The following is a 21,074-nucleotide window of genomic DNA, read 5'->3' as shown; positions in this document are numbered from 1 at the left end:
CGTTCGACCAGACCAAAATTGACACTAAGCATTCTGACAGTGGAGGCAGGCACATGCATATGAACAACTCAATCCTCCCAACGCTTGATAGCAGTCAACAAAACCATTTACACTATTGTAGATCTGACACACACAAACATAACTCAGTGCAGCCACAAACCTTGATCATCAAACGGAACGTATAAAAAACCGTTATACGTTTCGAACTCACCTCAGTGAAGCTCCAAATCTTGATTCTTCGCCTAGATCTTGATTGTCTCTTGCAAAATCAAACCCCAAAAAAAAGTGGAACATCAAACGAGTAGATCGAGTACCAAACAAAATAAAATCACTCAAATAAGACATTGAATTCACCGTTACGAAAGGGGATCGAATGGCAACAAGGGAGAAAAAAGATGGATAAACTTCGTCGTTTTAGTGTGGGAGATGAGCAATTTGTAAAAAAAGGGGAGAGCGAAAGGACAATGATGTTACCTAGAGGGGGGATGAATAGACATTTTTACAAAAATTCGTCTCCTTTTACCGTTGGCCTAAACTTGCAGCGGAATATAAATTAACCGATTTTTCACAAGTGAAAAACCTAAATATGCTAGGCTCAACTAGTGTACAATCACCCTAAATAAGTGTGAAAATTACAATTCTAAGGTGACAAAAAATATTCAATTCTAGCAAAAGATATGCAATAAAACTTAAATTGAAAAAGACTAAAAATACTGTTCACATGCCTGAAATCCCTGTTCATCCGGAGCATTCGGATACTCCGGGTTGTACAGGTCTGGATTCTCCGGGTTCTGTACAGAACTGAGCCCGAAACTGAATATAAAGGATGGGTAGAGAGTTTTAGCTCAAACCAAGTGATGTCGTGTGTTCCCAGAGATGATCCCAAGTAGATTCACGGAGAACCTACACTAAAATACACACAAACAAGTAGATCGAGCAATATGCACAAAGATTGAGTAAGAACTCAAAAGTAGAGGAACAAAAGAGGGGACAAAATTTGTTTCCCGAAGTTCGGATTCACCACCGTGAATCCTACGTCTCCGTTGAGTAAGCTCCAACGAGCCAGGTCTCTTTCAACTGCTTTCCTCGATCCACTAGCTTTATCTCTTCCCCTTCGGAGGCGAGATCGACCTTCACAAACTTTCCCGCGGCTCATCACACGCTCGGGAGCTCGTCGGGCAACACCTAGCCGACTAGGAGGCTTCACCTCTAAGAGTAACAAACGCAATCGAACTTCTTGCCGATGAAATCGAGTGCTCAAGATTGGATTTAGTTCACTTACACTCAATCTTCCAATCTCAGAACCCAACTCACTTTTTTTCTCAAATCTCTCACTAAAATAGAGTAGAGAGGAGTTATTTTGGCTCTAAAATGTGTTTCTTTAGTGCCCTTGCAGCAGCCCCAAAGGATTGGGGTGAGGGGATATAAATAGCCCACTTCAAAAAACCAGGCGTTACTCAACTTTTCTGGTCTTACCCGGAGTATCCGGGGTATACCGGAGTATTCGGGTCAACTAAAACAGCCCAAACCGAGACTCTTTGGCGGAGTATCCGGCCTACACCGAAGTATCTGGGTTCAGCACAGCTGACCTCTGAAAAACGGCAATAACTTTTAATCCCGAAGTCTGATTTCGACAATTTTGGACTGTATGGAAAGCTTATTCAGAGGGCTACACATCCCAACTGAATCCATGACCTAAAACACATGATATCAAATTAGGAACACTCCGAAACCCAATTCGGACACTTTCCACACTTTCCACACCGGAATTTCTAAAAAGAAACTCTCACATGGGTTTGGTTAGAAATTCTTGAGCATTGAGACACAACAATTAGCTCATGTTGCATCCCTCTTAATAGTGCGGTATACCTATACTCAAATTCAAAAATAAAACTCGTTTGAACCACTTTGAGTATTTGAAAACTTTCAAGTACCGCTTCTTTCTTTCAAACCTTGAGGGTTACCAACTTCCATATATTCTTTACTCCATCTCTTCTTGATTCTTCATATGATTGATGTGAATCATCCATAGCTTCACATGGCCTCGCGCGGTCCATCGGCGCAAAGCCTTAACTCGCTCTTCACCACCGCCTTGGTCCTTTGGCATCAAACCATTTGCTTGCCCTTCACCACGGATGGTCCATCACAGCCGAGTCTTACTTGCCCTTCACCGTCTTGCCATAGAAAACCATTTTGTATTCGACATCTTCAAGATATTCATTTTATTCAAATATGGAGTCCACTCTTGTTCTTCACTCTTGGCATATATGATTTCAATTCAAGTTATGCCTTCTTATGGATCCTAATCCCAACTCACTCTCAAGTACAAAGCACACGGATTAGTCCATAAAACTCTATTGACAGTATCATACCGATCAAGTAACTTAGCCTTCAAGCTTATTGCCAATCTTATTGAGCTTCTTCTTTTTCTTATGAGCATCACTAAAATCTCAATGATTTTTTTGATGCAATTCTTTGAACTCATGGCATTTCTCAAAGAATCCATGCTTTATCATTATGCATCTCTTATGGAATAACCTAATAGCAATTCTCAATATGATTGTTAGTCCATAGGCATTGTCATCATTTACCCGAGCATCACCTAGAACTCATTCATCTTGATGTATTTTCATTTTCCCCATTCACCTAGAGCTCATGCATATCTCTCATCCATGCATCACCTATGGAACAACCTACTAACAAACTCCACACTATTGTTAGTCCATAGGTATTATCATTAATTACCAAAACCACACATAGGGGCTGGATGCACTTTCAGAGAGGTTGTGGGAAGAGGAGAGCAGTCAAATTTAAAACAGTATCGAGTCTATAACTCCATATGAATATTTATAAAATACCGTCTGTTCATCAGCTAGGCATAGATGTTTTTCATAAACACACCTAGATGACGGGCCATGTGATAGAAATTTATTGCCTAGCAGCTGTATGTACGTACTTAACTAATGGTGGGTCTTAAGTAACTATCTGTAACAGCTTTGACTGTTTCTGTGGTAGTGCTAAGGACTGATAGCAACTCAAGCTGCGGCGATTTCATTCGCTTGGCTATCGTTAGGAGAAAGGTAGAGGAGAGGCAGGGTGACGATAGCCGTGACGAAGAAAAGAACAGGGTGGGAACGAAGAAGAAAAAAAAGAGTGATACAAAATAGAACAATTTGCGCACATGGTGGCAAATTAGGAAAAGCTCGTGAATTGAGTGGAAAATTCCGGGACCCATGCATATGGAGCGGTAAATTCTAAAATCTCTCCCATTAAGCACCCATGGATAACATTACCCTTACCCATCATCACACACCCTTCCTATCACCAATCGCCAAGCAGTCAACATCATTGTTGCCTCGCCACCAAATGCTCTTGCGATTCGAAAGGAAAAATGAACTAATTTATCTTCCCAATGCAACAAAATTAGTCTAAAAATATATATAGTATCCGAACAAGGCCCTAAGCTACAGAAATTAAAGCAACTTCAACCTATTTTTTTTTTTATTTCTAGCTCCCTATTATTCTAAATAGAGAATTCTATTTACTTGTCTACTTTCCAGCACGTTCCAACCAATTCTCTAAATTTATCTTTCTATAATTCACTTACCTCTATTTTATTAATATCTTGCAACTAACAAATAGCCATTTTATATTTAACCGGTGTTATTTTATTTCCTTCCATACTACTCTTACAACACGTGTGTTTATGTCACAACTGTTCTTATAAATTCTTCTAACACTTATGCCTGTGAGGTAACTGCTCTAATAACGCGTGTACTTGTATGATAACTGCTCTTATAACACGTATGCTTATGTAACAACTGTTTTTATAAATTCTTACAACACGTGTGCTTGTGAGATAACTGCTCTTATAATATGCATGCTTATATGATAACTACTTTTACAACGCGTGTTCACTTGTCAGCCCTCACTTGCTCTCTCTCTTATTTTCTCACCTGAGGAGTAATAGGTAGATAGAAAGTCTCTCCCATTTGTTAGACGTGGGAAGCGAAGAGAGGGTAAATAGAGAGTCCAAAAATAGGAAGTTGGATAGAAAATCGGTCGGAGAGGTTTTTTAGCTATTTATGCTAAAATTTAAGACATTAAGGGAAGTAGAGAGCCGATTAGAATTGTTTTTTTGCTAAAATTTAAGATATAGAGGAAAGTAGAGAGCTGGTTGGAGTGGCCCTTATACCATCTTCAACCATATTTCTTTCATTTCATTCTCTTTCCGATTCTCTTCTCTGTTTTTATTTTTTTTATTTTCTCTCATCTTTAAAAGTTTTCCTTTGAGAGGAATCACAGAAGAAAAAAAGAGAGAATCTTATTCTGAAGAAAATGATCTTAAAAATTTATTGGTGATGAGAACTATAAAGAGAAATTATTGAAGCGCTAAAGAGAATAAAAATTTATTCACGACGGGACTCTGGACACTGAGGATGTATTTGATTGCCTTTTCTTTTACCCGTGCAGTTGATCCGTGGCTGTCCGCGCGTCGATCCGACGGCGGGGGTGCAGTCGCGCTTGCCGCAGTCAGCTCCCCCGTCTCCGTCGTCTTCACCCCTCCCCCTCCCCCTCCCCCTCCCGTAGCTTCAATCAAAGCCCCGAGAAAGGCATAGAGAGAAAGAGGAAGGGGCCGAAGAAGGAAGCGAGGGAGGCGCAAATGGAGAGCAGGAACGTGGTGGTGTGCGACAACGGCACCGGGGTAAGCCCTCCCCTCCCTCCCTGATCCACCCATCCACCCTCTCTCCGCACCATTCCCAGATCCGCCTCCCCGCCTCTTGTTATCCCGAATCTTGGCTGGGTTCGAGTTTCTTAGATTGGCCCGCCGCGAAAATCCACCGTTGCTTCTGTCGCCGATCAGAGGAGCCGGTTCGTGGAGTCGGTGGACGCGGGCCCGGTCTTGGGGGATCGCAGAATTCGGAGGTCGGTCATGTCAGGTGGTGCTGGAAGAGGCTGGTAGCATTGGAGGACTGGAATCGAGGCAAGGTGTCAGGTTGCGTGCGGTCGCTGTCGCACCGTGGTTCAAGAGCACTGGAGAAGAACGCCGTGCCATGTTGATGGGAATTTCCGCGCCCGGATGTTTCTGCCTTGCATTCGGAGTTTCCCTGTCCATTTTATTGGGTCAACAGTCACGATAGATCTTTGGCTTGAGATGACATTTACTGCCATATCGAATTGTGCTTTTGATGGACCTAAAGACTTGCGAATCATAGGATGCGGTGTGGAAATCTCTTGTTCGATGGGGGCTCGGGAGTGTCTTTTGGCGTGACGCCCAGGCAGGCGTGCCCTCGGCCAGAAGGCCTCGGGCTTGCCAATGTGTTGGGTTACCTTTTCCTTCTGTTTTAGTCTTCTCCAATGGAGAATCAGAAATAGCTTTATGAATGTCAGACATGTAGAACCTTTTTTTTTTCAAGAAATTGCTGTCCAGAAGCAATGCTCGTGCGGTCTCAGGCTTCTAGTAATTTAGTGCAGACAAAATTTCCTGAAATCAAATGTTCTTGCAAATGCTATGTTACAGGACTCGTCCTGCTGTAATCTGGTGAGCCACCATTTTTTTCAGACATAAGAAGATGTGTAGCTGCTCTCAGTTTTTGCCAACACTGAATACTTGACTTGTTAAATCTCGGATATGGTTAAGCAACAATACACCAGATTACAAACAGGATAATTCCGTTTTTCTAATTTGGTACGGTTGCAGTATGTAAAGTGTGGCTTTGCCGGCGAGAACTTCCCTACATCTGTGTTCCCTTGTGTCGTCGGAAGGCCATTGCTTCGCTTTGAGGAGTCACTCCAGGAACAAGAATTGACGGTCTGAATGCAGTCTCATATCATCCTTTTTGGTACTCTCTTTTTTTTTGCATACCTTACAATCAGTGATTGTGTTCAATGCAGGATATCGTCGTTGGAGCAGCTTGTGCTGACTTGAGACATCAACTTGATGTATCATATCCTGTCACCAATGGGATTGTTCAAAATTGGGATGATATGAGCCATATATGGGATCATGCCTTTTACAGTGAGCTCAAGGTATATACTTTACTATGCTTGTAGTGCCAGGCCCTTTTTTCCGAAAAAAAAAAGAATTAGCAATATCCTCAATTATATTTCTTCAAGTCTCCTAGCTCTAGGTAAAGCAACACCTTTCTATTTTCTTCAATTAGGTTGATCCATCTGAGTGTAAAATCCTACTGACAGATCCACCACTCAATCCTGTGAAAAACCGTGAAAAGATGGTATGTTATTTTCTTTTATCAAATCTTTAAACTCTGCCATATTGCAGTTATACATCTTTGACTAGCAAAATGATTCTGAACAGATTGAGACAATGTTTGAGAAATATAACTTTGCTGGGGTCTTCATCCAGATACAAGCAGTTCTTTCCCTATACGCACAAGGTTCTCTCTCTCTCTCTCTCTCTCTCTCTCTCTCTCTCTCCACACCACATGCCCACGTATGGGTGTTCTTATAAACACATACAAGATCACACTAATGCTGGTGTTTATATGTTCATATACTTTTCAGGCTTGCTAACCGGACTCGTCATAGATTCTGGTGATGGTGTCACTCATGTGGTATGATAATAATGATCTTCCTTCTATTATGCCTAGATTTGAAATGGGTACATTACATTTATAATCATTGTGGTATATAAATCAAATATCATGGTACTAAACAACATATCATTTACCCAGAATGTGGTATGAGGTAATGGTACATGGCACATTCCTTTCCCTTTCAAGTTCCTGAGTGATGATGCCCCATGTACTGTGTGAACCATGCACGGGTCGATAATTCCCGAACGCTGTATGCAGGGGGTTTATGATGAATCTGGCAACTATGATCAGTAATCATCAGTAAATGACAGTAGAAGCATAAATTGATCATTGAGTACTATCAGGCTTTACAAGTGTGTTTTGAGTCCTTGGTACTCGAGAGGCTCTTTTTAACCTGTCTTTTTGAGTCCAGTATATGGCTTGAGCTTGTATGCTATGTCACTTGCCCCTTTTTTTACTAGTTGCTTTTCATCCGCGACCTCAATTTCATTCCTGTCATCTCTGTTTTGCATCCAGGTGCCTGTAGTTGATGGTTACTCTTATCCGCATCTTACGAAAAGAATGAACGTAGCGGGAAGGCATATAACATCCTATCTTGTTGATCTACTCTCAAGAAGAGGGTAATAACTAATCTGCTCTGATGGTATTGTATTCTGCTGTTGTTGCTTCAGTATTTTTCTGAACTACTTAATTTTCTCACTTTGAAAGGTATGCTATGAACAAAGCTGCTGACTTTGAGACAGTGAGAGAAATAAAAGAGAAGCTCTGCTATCTAAGGTCAGTTTTTTATTGGCCTTAGTTCTTGCTTATAGCTTGCTGTTATGTATTAGGAATGACAGTTAAAAGATGTACAGCTATGATTACAAACGTGAATACCAGCTAGGACTTGAAACAACAATCCTTGTCAAAAGTTACACTGTAAGTATATTGTCCTGCTTTTGTTTCTTCCCTATTCATTTTTGTATTGTGAGCTCAGTTCTTGTGATCAGCTTCCAGATGGAAGAGTAATTAAAGTTGGCACTGAACGGTTTCAAGCTCCTGAGGCTCTTTTCACTCCAGTAAGATTGTTCCCTTTCTGTTCCTGCATATTATTGCCAATATAGACCTATAAAGTGTGCAGTCCCATGGATAAGGTCAGCAAGAAGATAGTATTGAATCTATTAATAATATATACATTGAACAGGAACTGATAGATGTTGAAGGTGATGGGATGGCAGATATGGCATTCCGTTGCATTCAAGAAATGGACATTGACAACAGGATGATGGTATCCATATCTTGCCTGTACAATACACTACATTTGCCAGTCCAACGTTTTCACTTGTTTTTTACTTCCATAACTTTTTAGAAGAAACAGGGATTGGAGGAAATGATGGGTTATATATTGCCTCTGTCCCGACAAGTAGATTTTGAGTGATTCACGTTAAGTCTTAGGACGCTAGTCTATTTAGACTTTTAGAGACATGTCTGTCTGAACATAATCATATGTAATTAAAGCTTAGGTGCATTTTTATTCCGTAGTAACTTGGTAGAGCCCATGATATTGCATCTTGAATATGACAACTTGACAAGCTTATTTTTCTAGATCATCTCATCATTGTACATGCATATACTTATTTGTGTTTTTTGCAGAGCAATGAAACTTTTAATTGTTAGTTTTCGCATATGCTTCCCCGCTTACATCAAATCTAAGAAGGGGGCCTGGAACCATATTAATATTATCAATTATGTTATCCTTCTGAAATGCTTTTCGTATCTTACTTCTTTAGATAGGGCATTGCTCACATGTTCTTATTAGAACCGGATCACGTTTTGCAGCTTTATCAACATATCGTCCTTAGTGGTGGAAGTACCATGTATCCTGGTCTGCCAAGCCGGTAAGATAATAATCCTGACGTTCATTTTCATGAGGATGCATATCTTGCATTGTGTGTTTTTGTTTTACTGCAGGAATGTAAAATCAATAGTTTTGAAATACATTACTTGTACAATTTAAGAGTTTTCTTATTTCTCTTGACCGCCTTGGTAGTTCCATACAGTTCTGATTCTGGTTGTTTGTCATGCTTTCTGCAGTAATTGTTTTCTACTATATATATAATCTTCTAGCTTGTAGGTTGCATATGTCTAACAAATTGATACTTTTTTGAAGGCTGGAGAAGGAAATTCTTGATCGCTATCTGGATGTAGTTTTGAAGGGAAACAAAGATGGGCTTAAGGTAATATTTGTGTGCTTAACTTATGGTAGACAAAATAATTGTAGTTATTGTTCTACACTTGCAGTTCTTATCGATTGCAAATTACGGCATTAAATTTCCACCCAAGAGCTTTGCTCTATCTTTTTGTAAATAGGAGATAGCATTGCATAGACTTATTGCAATCAAATAGGCATTCCCTGTAAGTTAAGCTTCTTCTCAGTAATAGTTGGTGCTCTCTGTTTCCTATGATAATGCCTCTGCTTTAATTGTGCATAGAAATTACGACTGCGGATAGAGGATCCTCCTCGCAGAAAGCACATGGTCTACCTGGGAGGTGCAGTACTCGCTGGAATCATGAAGGTACCTTCTCCTCTTCATCTTCGCTTTTCTTTCTGATATATGCACACTCACATGGAAGTTTCTACTAAGCAAAGCTTTGGGACTCAGTAAATAAGTGAGAAAATGGACACGATGTCAATTGTCATCTAGTACTGTTATCACATCATCATATTGTGCTTTTTCTGTATCGCTAATGAACTTTCCTACTTATTGTTCGGAATGCGCAGGATGCACCAGAGTTCTGGATTACCAGGCAGGAGTACCAGGAAGAAGGTGTTGCCTGCCTAAGGAAGTGTGGACAGGCATAAGCTGCAATCATCGAGGAGCTTATCATCCAACACGTGGTCCTCAACAGAAGAAATGGAGGGCCCTCCATGCCGCCTGAAAGTAGGGCCAGATCTTATGAGCCCGCCATGGATCAGGTCATGGAGTGAAAGGTTACATGTAGAAAGAAGAGCTCAGCATTACAACTTCGTTGTTTGTGTCATGTTATAGTCTAGCCATCGTGATGTTGCCGTAGGGGACAGTATTTGTATTGGCTACTCAATATTGCCTCTGCTGGACCATCTTGCGCATTTGAGATATGGTTGAGCTATCTTGTGAATTTCAGATATGGAGCACACCCTTGATTTCTATCTTCTTTTCCACGTAATTCATCCTAGTGCGTGTGGGTGCCGTTCAATTTCCCCAAATTGCAAGCCTTATATAAAACAATGACCAGATATGCTTCACAAGAAGATATGTATTCCTTTTTTGGGATAATTTAAAGTTTTTTTTTTGTTTGAGCCTGGTCATGACCAAAATTTTGGCAAGAGATAGGAATTAGGATTGTATCCTAAGTTCCTAACTGAATCTGGTATGCTAACCGGTGAATTCGAACACTTATGTGAAGAGTATTCAGCCAGTTCAGTTTCCCAACGAGTGTTCAGAATCAACTGAAAATCGTGTGTTCCAAACCAGGGGCACGTGAATTTTGGCCCAGCCCAACTTTAACCGGGCCATGGATGAACCAGGCCCAGGCCAGCTAAGTTCCCACCCCCACCATCTTGCCATCGTCCTGTCATCGCCACCATGCCTACTGTACCTTAATTGTGTCCAGATTGACATGACACGACACAACATGGTGCTTCATAGGCTGTGCCATGAGCCGAGCCTCTGGCATATCGATCAGCATGATACAACCTAGAAAACTAGCCGAGCTTGACAGGTCATGTTCTAACCGAGTCATGCTTCTACGTGCTACCGAGCCAACCCGTTAGACCTAGTTGGTCACCTTTATTCCAAACTGCACCTAAAGAAGAAAGTTCTCATGATTGATCGCCACCAAATGATATTCCCATATGCAAATGAAGCAACCTAAGTTACAAGAAGACATATTTCAATGGTCTCAAAGCTCTGTTTGTATGATTCGTATCTAAGTTTGTCACGTCTAAATTTATCCATTATATTTTTAAGTAATTGACTATCACACCTATAACAAGTCACATTTTATTAGGTCTTGACCCATACATTATACTTAGTTTTTTTATATACTTTACCACACTTAGGCTAAGAATCGCTCTAACACTTGCTGTGGTTGTTGCTCCCCTTCTCTCCTTCCTCAGCTTCCTCGCATCCTCTACCCGCCGCACGGCGCACTCCAGCGCGTCCACGCGCTCCGCTCGCACAGCGCCGCCACCATCTCCATCACCTTCCTCGCGTCCACGCCGCCGTCCATCGTCCTCCTGATGTCCTCCCCCGCTGGTTCTTGTGGCCGTGGCGCCACCTCGGGGGATGCCGCCACCGGCTCAGGCGTTGGTTCCTGCGTCACCATCTTCCACTCGCCTTCCGCATCCGCATCCTCCGGCTTGTCACCGCCGCGAAGATTCGCGCCAGGCATCGGTTCCGTTTTCGGTTCCGCGTCTGGCTCACCGTCGGCTGCGGCTCCGTCGACCTCCATCTCGGCGGCAGTCTCGGCCGCCGTGCTCCGCGGCGTCCGGCCGTTCCGTTGCCACGTCGCTCTCCTCCGCCAACTCAACGGCCGCCGAGGTGTCCGCGGAACCGGGCTCCTCCACCGCCGCATGCCTGGGCTCGAGGGCGTCGATGGCGTCCTGCAGCGCGAGCACCCTCTTGGTCACCCTCTTCCGGTACTCCCGCGCGCCGCGCACTGCGTCGAGCCGTAGCAGCAGCCGCATGAGCGCCTCCCCGACGGCGATCCTCGCCCTGGCGTCCCCGCGCAGCGCCTCCGCCTCGCGCGCCACCCTTGCCGCGACCTTCTCCACCTCCCTCTCCACCTCGCGCACCGCCCGCACCGTCCTCCTCGCCATGAACCCGCGCGCTGCAGCCTGCACTCTTAAGGCCGCCTCCTCCACCGACGGCGCCCGCTTCCTCGGCGCCGCCGCCGACGGCATCCTAGCCGTCTCTCGCTCCGGCTCGGGGTCGAACCCGGCAAAGTGGACCGGAATGGAGACCGACCTCGGCCCGACTCTGGGCCGCGAGGCCACCCTCACCGCCGCCGCCGGCTCGGCGTCCGCGGATGTCGGGAAGGATCCCCCAACGCTGCGAGCGGATGCGGGCTGCTGCTGGTGGTGGTAGGGGTAGGGGTAGTGGTATGGGACGGTGTAGTAGTCGTCGTAGGGGTCGTATGCGAAGAAGCGGCCAGACGCCATTGCTCTGCACCCGTGAGCTTTTGATCGTCTTCTTCAAGTTGCTATTCGAATTATGTTCGTGATGGGAAGGGATGCTTTCTCGGGGCATATATATGGCGGACGAGGTCGAAGGTTCGCGAAGCGTGGGCTATCTTCGGAAGGTTCTGGAGCGTCGGATCGGGGTCGTGAAAACGGTTCGGGAATGTTCTGGAAGGGTGGGGAGGACGGGAAGGGGGTCGGAGGTGCATGGTGCGTGGGCCCACAACCTTTTGGCTGTCACTAGTGACGGCTGTCAGTGCCTCAGTGGGCCCAGTGTCTGCCGTGGCAGGGGCCTGGGAGTGCATCAATGTGAGATAGTTTTCTGGTTTTCCAAAAGGAGGTTGTGTTTTCCTCGAAAGGATAATTTGATCTTTTTTATATGAAATAAGAAATATATTCAAATTGGATCTTATTTTTTTATTAATTTGAAACAATGCCATGCTAACGGGCAGAGATGAGGTTTGAGAGGGAAAATACATTTTTAAACTCGAAGTTCGAACTAAACATTCCCACCTCACAATAGCATTGCTCTTCGCCGGTACCAGCGTCCTCAACATGCTCTTTGTAGCCTCCTAGCCCAAGTGGAAGGGCCATTTTACTCCTTTTCTCACCTCAACCCACATTCTCACAGTTCGTCTTCCACCTCTCTCCATCACTCTCTCGCCGCACAAAAGCGCATAGCCACGCACCGCGCACCACGTCGTTTCACTCCAGGCCTTACCTGCCAGGCTGCCACAACATAGCCATGCGCCACTTCTCACGCCATGCTCCACACCTCCTCTCCCTCTCCCTACCTGCGAGGCACACCGGTTTCGTCTCCAGCTCGGTCTAAGTTTCGGGTGAATTCGGAGAATATATAGGTGGAGTTAGGAAAATATTCTGGAAGTGCTTTAATGACTTTGTTTAAAAAATATGGCAAAACTAGAATGTTCATTTGTCTCCAGCTAAGTCCACTCAAATTTATTATTAGATGTTTGAGCTTGTAGTTTATAAGTTGAAGCTTGGTGGAAAGCCTAAGGATACTACACGTTACTATTTCCCCCCCACAAAAATAGTAACGACGATTATGAAGCCAAATGAAATGCAAGACTGATGCCATCAAATGAGTGCAAACCGGGACATAATTATGAAGCCAAGACATGCAACTGAAATTACAATAACCATATGAAGATTGCAACAATCAACACATTGTGTTTGAGCATAGAAAAGCAAAGCTGAGTTACAAAGCTGTTAGTTCTTGTTGACCAATCCTTCGATGTAGCACTTTCTGTTGTTGCTCCCCTTGCCCTCCTTCCTCCGCTTCTTGCCCCGCCGCTCCGCCCGCCGCACGGCGCGCTCCAGCGCGTCCACCCGCTCCGCCAGCGCGCCGATCACCGCGCACTGCTGAGCGCTTCGCTCGCACAGTGCCGCCACCATCTCCATCACCTTCCTCGGGTCCACGCCGCCGGCCGCCACGGTCTCCGCCGTCCTCCTTGTCTCCACACCGGCCGGCTCCTGCGGCCGCGTTGCCTGGGGGGACGACGCTGCCTCCGCTGCGGGCTCGGGTTCCACCGTCGCTATCTCACACTCACCCTCCGCACCAGCATCCTCCGGCTTTTCGCCGGCAAGATTCGCGCAATCCGTTTGCTGTTCTGCTTCCTCTGCCGCATCCGGCTCGCCGGTGGCTCTGTCACCGTCCACCTCCATGTCGGCGGTAGTCTCGGCCGCCGTCCTCGGTTCCGTCTTTCTGCCGTGCTCCCCGTCGCCCGGCAGCTCCGGCGCCACCGCGATCTCTTCCGCCATCTCGGTCGTTGCCTCGGTCTCCTCCGCCACTGCTTCCGGGGCCGGCGCCAGCTTGGGCTCGAGGGCGTCGACTGCGTCCTGCAGCGCGAGCACCCTCTTGGTCACCCTCCTACGGTACTCTCGCGCGCCGCGCACCGCGTCGAGCCGCAGCAGCAGCCGCATGAGCGCCTCCCCGACGGCGACCCGCGCCCTGGCGTCCCCTCGCAGCGCCTCAGCCTCGCGCGCCACCTTTCCCCCAACCTCCTCCGCCTCCCGCTCCACCTTGCGCACCGTCCGCACCGTCTTCCTCGCCAGGAACCCGCGTGCCGCGGCCTGCAGCCTCACCGCCGCAGCCTCTGCTGAGGGCACCCGCTTCTTGGACACCGCCATCCTGACCACCGGCTCCGCACGCGATCCCGGCATCTCCCGCTCCAGTTCCGGGTCGGACCCGACGAAATGGACGGGGATGGAGACCGACCTCGACGACCTGGGCGTGGGACGCGCGGCCGCCCTCGCCGCCGGATCGGCATCCGCGGCCACCGGGAAGAATCCCCCAACCCCGCGAGCAGGGGCGGGTTGCTGGTGGTGGTAGCGCGGGTAGGGGTAGTGGTACGGGGCGGTGTAGTAGTAGTCGTAGGGGTCGTATGCGAAGAAGCGGCGGGACGCCATTGTCGTTGCGGTCTCGAGCTTTCTTGGAGTCGGTCGGTGTTCGTTTGGTGTTCTTGGTCACGTTGTGTCGTGATGGAGAGAAAGGTTTGCGCGATGGATATATTAAGAGGACGGGGGCGAAAGTTCGAGAAGGCATGAGATAATTTCGGAAGGTTCTGGAGAGCCGAATCGCTTGGTGAACGGGCTCAAATGGGTTCGGGAAGGTTCTGGAAGGGTGGGGAAGGGAGGGCACGAGTCAGAGGTGGATGACGCGTGGGCCCTTTCGGTTGTCACCAGTGACGACGGACGCGGTAGGGTCATCCGTGACTCTGGACGAGAGGATCGTTACGGGGCGTCCGATGGAGAATCGACGGTCTTCGTTGGACCATGGGTTTATAATTCCAGATTCGATTCCCGCAATCGGGTTCCAAGTGGGGCTGGGACCCGCATGGCATAAGCTCAAATTGTTGAGATAGTTTCATTCAAACCATACAAATTCAAATAAATCTAAAAATATTTTTGGTGATATGTGCTACTAGGGTAGCTGATAAGACCAATAAACTGTCGATTTTCGGTTCATTTTCACCGATAACGAGAATCCCGCTCTGGCCATGGGTGCCAAGCCATTCGTAGTTTGATAATGCAATGCCCTTTGCGGGTACAATAAACTTTATCACTAATAAAATTGAGCATTTTCACACAAAAACACATACACACAATTAGCACTAGTTTCAGAACTAAATATCAAATTGCATAATGTCACGCAGAGCCACAATTTTAGGGTCTGCCACCATTTTCAGCGGATCCGCATCCTAATAGGTGCTACAATAATTCACAGTTCGAGCTACAGTAGTTTAGGATACAGTACTGGTACAGTACAAAGTGCAGTTTACTGCTCATACACTCACGAATTATAGTGGGTGTCCATTTTCAGCAGTCTTAGTATCCCAAGGTATATTGTATTCAAAGTCTTCCGGGAACGACGAGTGGTCTTCATTTGTTGGATAGGGTATCAATGCTTAAAGTTGTGGGTTTCGTAAAATGTTGTGCAAATGGAAGCGCGACTCTCTCGGATTATTGTTTAAGAATGTAGTTTTTCGATAGTTTGAATGAATTTAGTAAAGTTGTAACACCGTGCGGACCAATATCCGCCAAATTTGTATCAAACGAGAGTGTTAAAACTTACAATGGCTCCGTAAACTTTACTCAAAGTGAATCGCCTTACAATTGTTCCGATTCGAATTTCGTCTATTCTTTTTATTTGAGCTCGTATATTTGAATTTGCTTGTTGTAAGTGATTGAGAGATAACAAATGTTAACTGATTGGGAGAGAATAAATTTTCTGGAGATTGAAAATAAGCAAAGCTGATTTCTTTTCCAATGAAAGCATGAAGGCACAGTGACCTCAAGAGATTACTCAAACTGCTTGGAGGACAGGTACATGTAAGATGTAACTATCTGCTACAACAGTAAAACACCAAAGGCAGCCCAATGTTTTGGGTGTCAGCTAAAAAAAGCAGTACAACTAGTAGATGCTGGGACATAGTCTGATGCTGCATAGCCTGCATAGAGCTTGCATTTCGAGCCAGCTGATATCAGTCAAAGCAGGAAGCAATCCAATCTTGCACAGTCCGAAGAACACCTAATGTTGTTTGCAAAAAAGAAAAAAAAGAACACCTAACTTCAATTGTGCGCCTATGAGCAAGTTATTTCAATTGTTCTCCTAATAAGCACATCATGCTATTGCTGGCGACATCTTTGAGCTGTACAGTGTTTGCGTCCAGTCAATAAACTCAAGCTTTTCAAGCTAACTAATTTTTGCAACATACAGATGAAATTGTTCGGAGTTAGTCTAATAAAGTTTGTCGCTTGTACGCAACTTGAAGAATCGCACCAAACAGGAGTAGTTTACCTTCAAGTTTTCCCAAACACAAAAGCGAATCGCTGTCTGTATCAGATTACTGACCAAAAGCATGCGGCACACCCATGCTCAACTACACATTCACAACACACAGAATCATTGTTACCCAGCACTAGATTGTTCGCTCTTTGCATCAGTCCCACTCCCACAAAGTGGTTAGCTCATCTTTGGTAAGGACTTCACCTTTGAGTGACCGCAGTGATAAGGTACATCTTCCAATTGTGCTTCAGTTATGCTAGAGTCTTAAGGCCACAATACAACTTTGTGCGCAGATCACCTCTTGTAAGGCGTGATGTGGTACAGTTTGAACTCATCACCAAACTTTGCTGCTTCTTCATCAACCCTTCGCTTCAGCCTTCTCCAGGTCCTTAGCATGTCTGCCTGTATCAGACCACGATACAGAGTCTCAAAGGTGATCTTTTGGGGAAGAAAACCTTTCTCTATCATTTCCATGAAGAACTGGCATGCCTCCCTCCATTTCTGACTGTCACAAAAACCATGGATCAACAAGGTGTATGAATCGAGATCAGGACCCACAGTGCTCTCACACATATCGCTCCAAATTTCCATAGCAGTTCCATGTCGGTTCAACTTGATGAACATTCCTAGCAGTATGTTATAAGTGTGAATATCTGGTGCAGTCGGTGAACCAGGTGCATTCATCTTATTGTACAATTGTAGGGCACCACTCGCATCTTTTCTCCCCTTATACTCCTTGAAGAAGCAATTGTAGGTAGCTGGCGAGGGACATACTCCCTCAGTAGCCATCTCATCAAGCAAGGTCTCAGCATCTTCCAATCTCCCGCAGGAAGCAAGGCACTTAATCACAGAAGTGTACGTTGCCACAGTAGGGCAAATGCCTCTCTCCTTCATTGAGCGGAACATACAGAGACATAACTCAGGTTTATGTGCACGACTGTAAACATGCAGGATGATTGAGTAGCTAGTTACGTCTGGTTCAATCCCCCTGTCACGCAACTCTTTCAAGAGATCCTCAGCTGCATGAACTGTTCTGTCAAATCGGTTATCAGGGTGCAAACTTGCATGCCGGCAGATACCATTTAGGAGAATGTTGTATGTGACTATGTTCGGTTCAATTCCATGATCAATCATGTCTTTCAGGAACTTCTGAGCCATGTCACTCCGGTTTACCTTGCACCATCCATAAATTAAAATAGTGTACATCTTTTCATTTGGCTTGTACTTGTATTTTCTTTTATTAAATATCTCAGTAGCAACCTGTAATGGTGATAAAAAATGCCAATGGACATTAGTATATGAATCTCATCAGTCCCTCAAAAAAAGAAAAAGAAAATTTATAAGCTAAGCAAAATTTGAGTGATAGCTGACCAACGCAGTTCAAACACTAGATGACCCAAGAGTGTCTTAATAACTTTCTGTTTTACTTTGTTTGATTATCAATTCAAAAGCGGAGGCTTCCAGACAAACCAAAAGCATTAGTGCACATGCAGTCACTGAAGTTGACAAATTCTAAAATTCATCCACTAACAACAGTAGCTATAGCAATAAGATGTTAATTTGTAAGCACACTGTCAACACATAGAACCTCACAAAAGAAAATAAATAACTCCAAATTCATACAAAACCTCAAAGTCAAATATTAGAGGAAAGTCACATGGAAATTTTGTAACCAATGATCAGTAGACTGGTACTCTGGTTGTTAGCAACATACATCAAAAACAAAATCTTAATTTGACAAACCACATTGAAAGTCTAGAGAAGCGAATTTAGTGAAAAAATTAACCACTCATATCTCGTTTGTACCACCCATTCCTTGAACAATCATAAGCAGCAAGCAAAGTGTCCAGTTTCAGAAAAGGGAAAATTATTTCTCCTGAAGCCCTTATTCAATTCCATAAGCTTGCCAAAGATACTCTACGCAATGTTTGCTCGAACTTACTACCTTTTATCATTACACCTTTCCATTTTAGAATAATGAATTGTCATTTTGGTGTTGATCTCGACAATAGCCTCAACAGATCATAAGCAGCAAGCAAAGACAATCTACGATTTAGTAATCTATTGTTCAAATACTCAACCTGCTGTCGTTTAGAATCATATGAAATATTTCATATGAAAATATGAATAAAGAATTTTACAGGAGGCTCAAACCTAAAGCCCATGTCATAGACCAATTGTGCACATTTCATATAAAAATTACGCAAAAATAAGAAGAGAATCTGAGAGACCATTCGCATGCATCAGAATGTAACAAAAAAGGCCAGAAATTCCAGGGTGAACCAACCTAATAGCAGCTGCCAACAGTTTCATTAGAAATTAAACACACTGATCCCATCAAGTTACAACCATAGAACAGCAATCCTCAGTCTGACCAACCAAACTGCACATAACAGACATCAAACTACAATGTGAGGCTAAGATCTTTAAGCTAAGCTACAAAGAGCCGAAGAGCGTTAGCTCCACTACACTAAATTTGTCAATATTGTCATTTTGTGCTCAACAAGTTGCAATCAATCAGTGAGAACCAGACGTCACAAGCTCAACTGCTTCAATGGCGGTTGAACTGTCGCTCAAATCTAGAGCGATGGACTACAATTTTCTGACACAAAGTTGCAATGCTAAGCAAAGATACAACTTTCTACATTGAACTCATCCAGCTCAAGAAACACAGGGATTAAGTTAGCATTCGAATGTGCAACTCACAGTGAATTCGTGCAGATTATCATCAAAACCTCAAACCTTTGCAGACCAATCAATCAAAATGACAATCTTATCACCAACCATACTACCATAGACTTGCAGATCACGAACCTTGGGGTACTTGTACTTGCAGAGCGTGTCAAGCAGCGTGGCGAACTCGCCGGCGTCGGGCTCCCTCCCGACGAACGCCTCCACGTCATCGAACGCGCGCACCGCCTGCCTCGTCATGCCCGCGGCGACGTACCTCCTCGCCAGCACCGCGAACGTGCGTGGCGAGGCGGCGCCGTCGGCGGCGGCCTCCACGACCACCCGCCACGCGGCGTCGAACTGGCGCGCGCGGCCGAGAGCGTCGACGACGGCGTCGTAGGCGTCCGCGGGGGGGCGCGAGACGGAGGGGTGGAGGCGCGCGGCGTGGAGGAGCGAGAGCGCGAGCTTGGATGCGCCGCGGAGGCGGAGGAGGATCTGCACGAGGAGGCTTGGGGTCAGGGCGACGCCGCCGCCGGAGAGAATCTGGAGCGGCGACTCGGCCGGGTGGAAGGGGTTGTGGTGCGCGAGGAGGAGGCGCGCCAGCTCGTCGGCAACGGGGGATGGGGCGACAGGCGGCAGCGCGAGGAGGTGGGGAATGGAGGGGGTATCAGTGGCGGCGGTGCAGAGGAGGCGGATGGCGGTGGCGCGCACAGCGGAGCCGGCGGCAGCGGCGAGCGACGGCGGCATGGCAGCGGCGGCGGCGGCGAGTGGTTTGGGGACTTTGGCTTCGAAGGACGATCACCGTTGGTACATTGACTGACGGTCAAGATTTGAGAACGCGATTAGTCCTTCATTTCCGGTTCAGTGATGGCTCACGGCAGCGAAGCTAGGCGGGTTTTTTTACGGGTAAATAAATTAAGCAAGGTCAAGGTCGGGTAAACATGATTTATCAAATATATTGAATATATTTGTTAAATTTTAAATAAATTTAAATAAAATATCGGTAAATATGATAAAATATTTTTTACCGAGGTCTACCGGTAGACCTGGTAAACTGGATATATCATATATATATATATATATATATTGGGCTAATTGATGATTTGCTACCGTTATAAATAGGCTTTGCTTATTTACTACTCTGACTCACAGTCATAGACTCAGACGGTCTCATATGTCATTGACTTGGGTGACATTATAATCAAAGGGGCCAAAGTTTTGGCAAATCATCAATTTTTCCAAAAAAAATTTCCTTTAGATCAAGTATGTTGTACTGTTTGGATGGCAAATGGGAACCTGAAAGCGATACGAGGTCCATTGTATAGAGGTGGGTATGGGTTAGGGTTACGCGATTCTTTTTTCATTCCTTTTGTTTGGTACGGTTTGGTTTGAGTTTAGGTTTGGGATACAATGCTTTATGATTATAATATTCTTTTCAAGATTGGAGAATCATGTATTTGCTAAGAGCATTTTTGTAATTTCACATTTCCTACAATCATAACCTAGTCATAACCTAGCACATCCTTTGCGAATGAATTGGTGGGAAAAGAAGCTCTCATACCCCTTTCCCAAACCTCTCATATTTCCCAAACCCTATATCCAAACATTGGATTAAATATATCACACCTCTCATATCCCATTCCCAACCCCCATTTCCCCAAATCCAAACAACACCTATATGTGTATGAATATTTATTTTTTCTATTTAAACAAATAACGACAGAAGCTTCGGTTTTTCATATGAAAGTTGAAAAAAAAACTATTTTCATACATTTCTTGCCGGTGGTTTGCAGAACACAAAATGAGTATGAGGCAATAGAGACGATCATAGAGACAAGAATAGCCGTTTTGCACTAGGATGACCATATAGAAAAGAGCTATACTTGCTCTTTTGTTAGTGTTGATTAGAATGATGGAAGTATCAATATTCAATACATGTTTATGCGTCGACTTTTTGCACATGAGGTGCATGCATTGATACTTGTATCATTCTAATCTAAGTATAGTAGAACAAACTATAGCGGTAATTACAGAACATGATCTATTTTTAGTCTAATTGAGTTTCATTTTACTAAAAAAGTGGTAATATTTCAAACAGACAGTGTGTTTTGCGATAAAATGTAACGATCCATCTAAACAATGTTACTAGACTTCAAGCAAGAAAGTGAAATGACATAATAAATATTTCATTCCATGCCCAGCTCCCTCCCTCTTCAGCAAAAAACTTAATAGTGGCAGAGGTTTTTACAAGAGGGTGGGATTGTTTGAGATTCAGAAGAAGTTTATACAGCCAGACTCTACAAGCTTGGAACAACATGATTCATGATTGTTCATGTGA

The 21,074-nt window shown here is 44.8% G+C and overlaps 3 protein-coding genes and 1 pseudogene across 3 annotated transcripts; 1 reads left to right on the top strand and 3 right to left on the bottom strand.

Annotated features, from left to right (window-relative positions):
* The first annotated feature begins 4,553 nt into the window (after positions 1 to 4,553).
* On the top strand, positions 4,554 to 9,743 carry LOC133900527 (actin-related protein 2). The gene is made up of 15 exons (XM_062341686.1): positions 4,554 to 4,705; positions 5,702 to 5,812; positions 5,896 to 6,030; positions 6,165 to 6,236; positions 6,320 to 6,398; positions 6,526 to 6,575; positions 7,074 to 7,177; positions 7,266 to 7,334; positions 7,412 to 7,475; positions 7,547 to 7,615; positions 7,741 to 7,824; positions 8,376 to 8,434; positions 8,707 to 8,773; positions 9,029 to 9,112; positions 9,319 to 9,743. The coding sequence occupies exons 1-15, from the start codon at positions 4,664 to 4,666 to the stop codon at positions 9,397 to 9,399; spliced, it is 1,170 nt and encodes a 389-aa protein (XP_062197670.1). The 5' UTR covers positions 4,554 to 4,663; the 3' UTR covers positions 9,400 to 9,743.
* Positions 9,744 to 10,353: 610 nt separating this feature from the next.
* Positions 10,354 to 11,937, bottom strand: LOC133899999 (GATA type zinc finger protein asd-4-like; annotated as a pseudogene).
* A 923-nt stretch (positions 11,938 to 12,860) lies between these two features.
* On the bottom strand, positions 12,861 to 14,280 carry LOC133900813 (uncharacterized). The gene has a single exon (XM_062342063.1). The coding sequence runs from the start codon at positions 14,185 to 14,187 to the stop codon at positions 12,988 to 12,990; it is 1,200 nt and encodes a 399-aa protein (XP_062198047.1). The 5' UTR covers positions 14,188 to 14,280; the 3' UTR covers positions 12,861 to 12,987.
* Positions 14,281 to 15,552: 1,272 nt separating this feature from the next.
* Positions 15,553 to 19,633, bottom strand: LOC133901100 (pentatricopeptide repeat-containing protein At2g13420, mitochondrial-like). Its single transcript, XM_062342393.1, has 2 exons — positions 18,881 to 19,633; positions 15,553 to 17,326 (listed from the first exon to the last, which is right to left on the bottom strand). The coding sequence occupies exons 1-2, from the start codon at positions 19,481 to 19,483 to the stop codon at positions 16,361 to 16,363; spliced, it is 1,569 nt and encodes a 522-aa protein (XP_062198377.1). The 5' UTR covers positions 19,484 to 19,633; the 3' UTR covers positions 15,553 to 16,360.
* Between the last annotated feature and the right edge of the window lie 1,441 nt (positions 19,634 to 21,074).

This window comes from Phragmites australis, chromosome 19, assembly GCF_958298935.1.
Source record: "Phragmites australis chromosome 19, lpPhrAust1.1, whole genome shotgun sequence".
NCBI classification, from domain to species: Eukaryota; Viridiplantae; Streptophyta; class Magnoliopsida; order Poales; family Poaceae; genus Phragmites; species Phragmites australis.
The sequence above is the reverse complement of the archived record's forward strand: the minus strand, read 5'-3'. Positions and strand labels throughout refer to the sequence as shown.

Coding starts and splice junctions, on each gene's coding strand:
- LOC133900813 (XM_062342063.1), bottom strand. CDS start 14,187: ATGGCGTCCCGCCGCTTCTTCGCATACGACCCCTACGACTACTACTAC.
- LOC133900527 (XM_062341686.1), top strand. CDS start 4,664: ATGGAGAGCAGGAACGTGGTGGTGTGCGACAACGGCACCGGG. Junction 4,706..5,701: donor TGTGCGACAACGGCACCGGG/GTAAGCCCTCCC, acceptor GTACGGTTGCAG/TATGTAAAGTGTGGCTTTGC. Junction 7,825..8,375: donor ACATTGACAACAGGATGATG/GTATCCATATCT, acceptor CACGTTTTGCAG/CTTTATCAACATATCGTCCT.
- LOC133901100 (XM_062342393.1), bottom strand. CDS start 19,483: ATGCCGCCGTCGCTCGCCGCTGCCGCCGGCTCCGCTGTGCGCGCCACC. Junction 17,327..18,880: donor GCAAGTACAAGTACCCCAAG/GTTCGTGATCTG, acceptor TCACCATTACAG/GTTGCTACTGAGATATTTAA.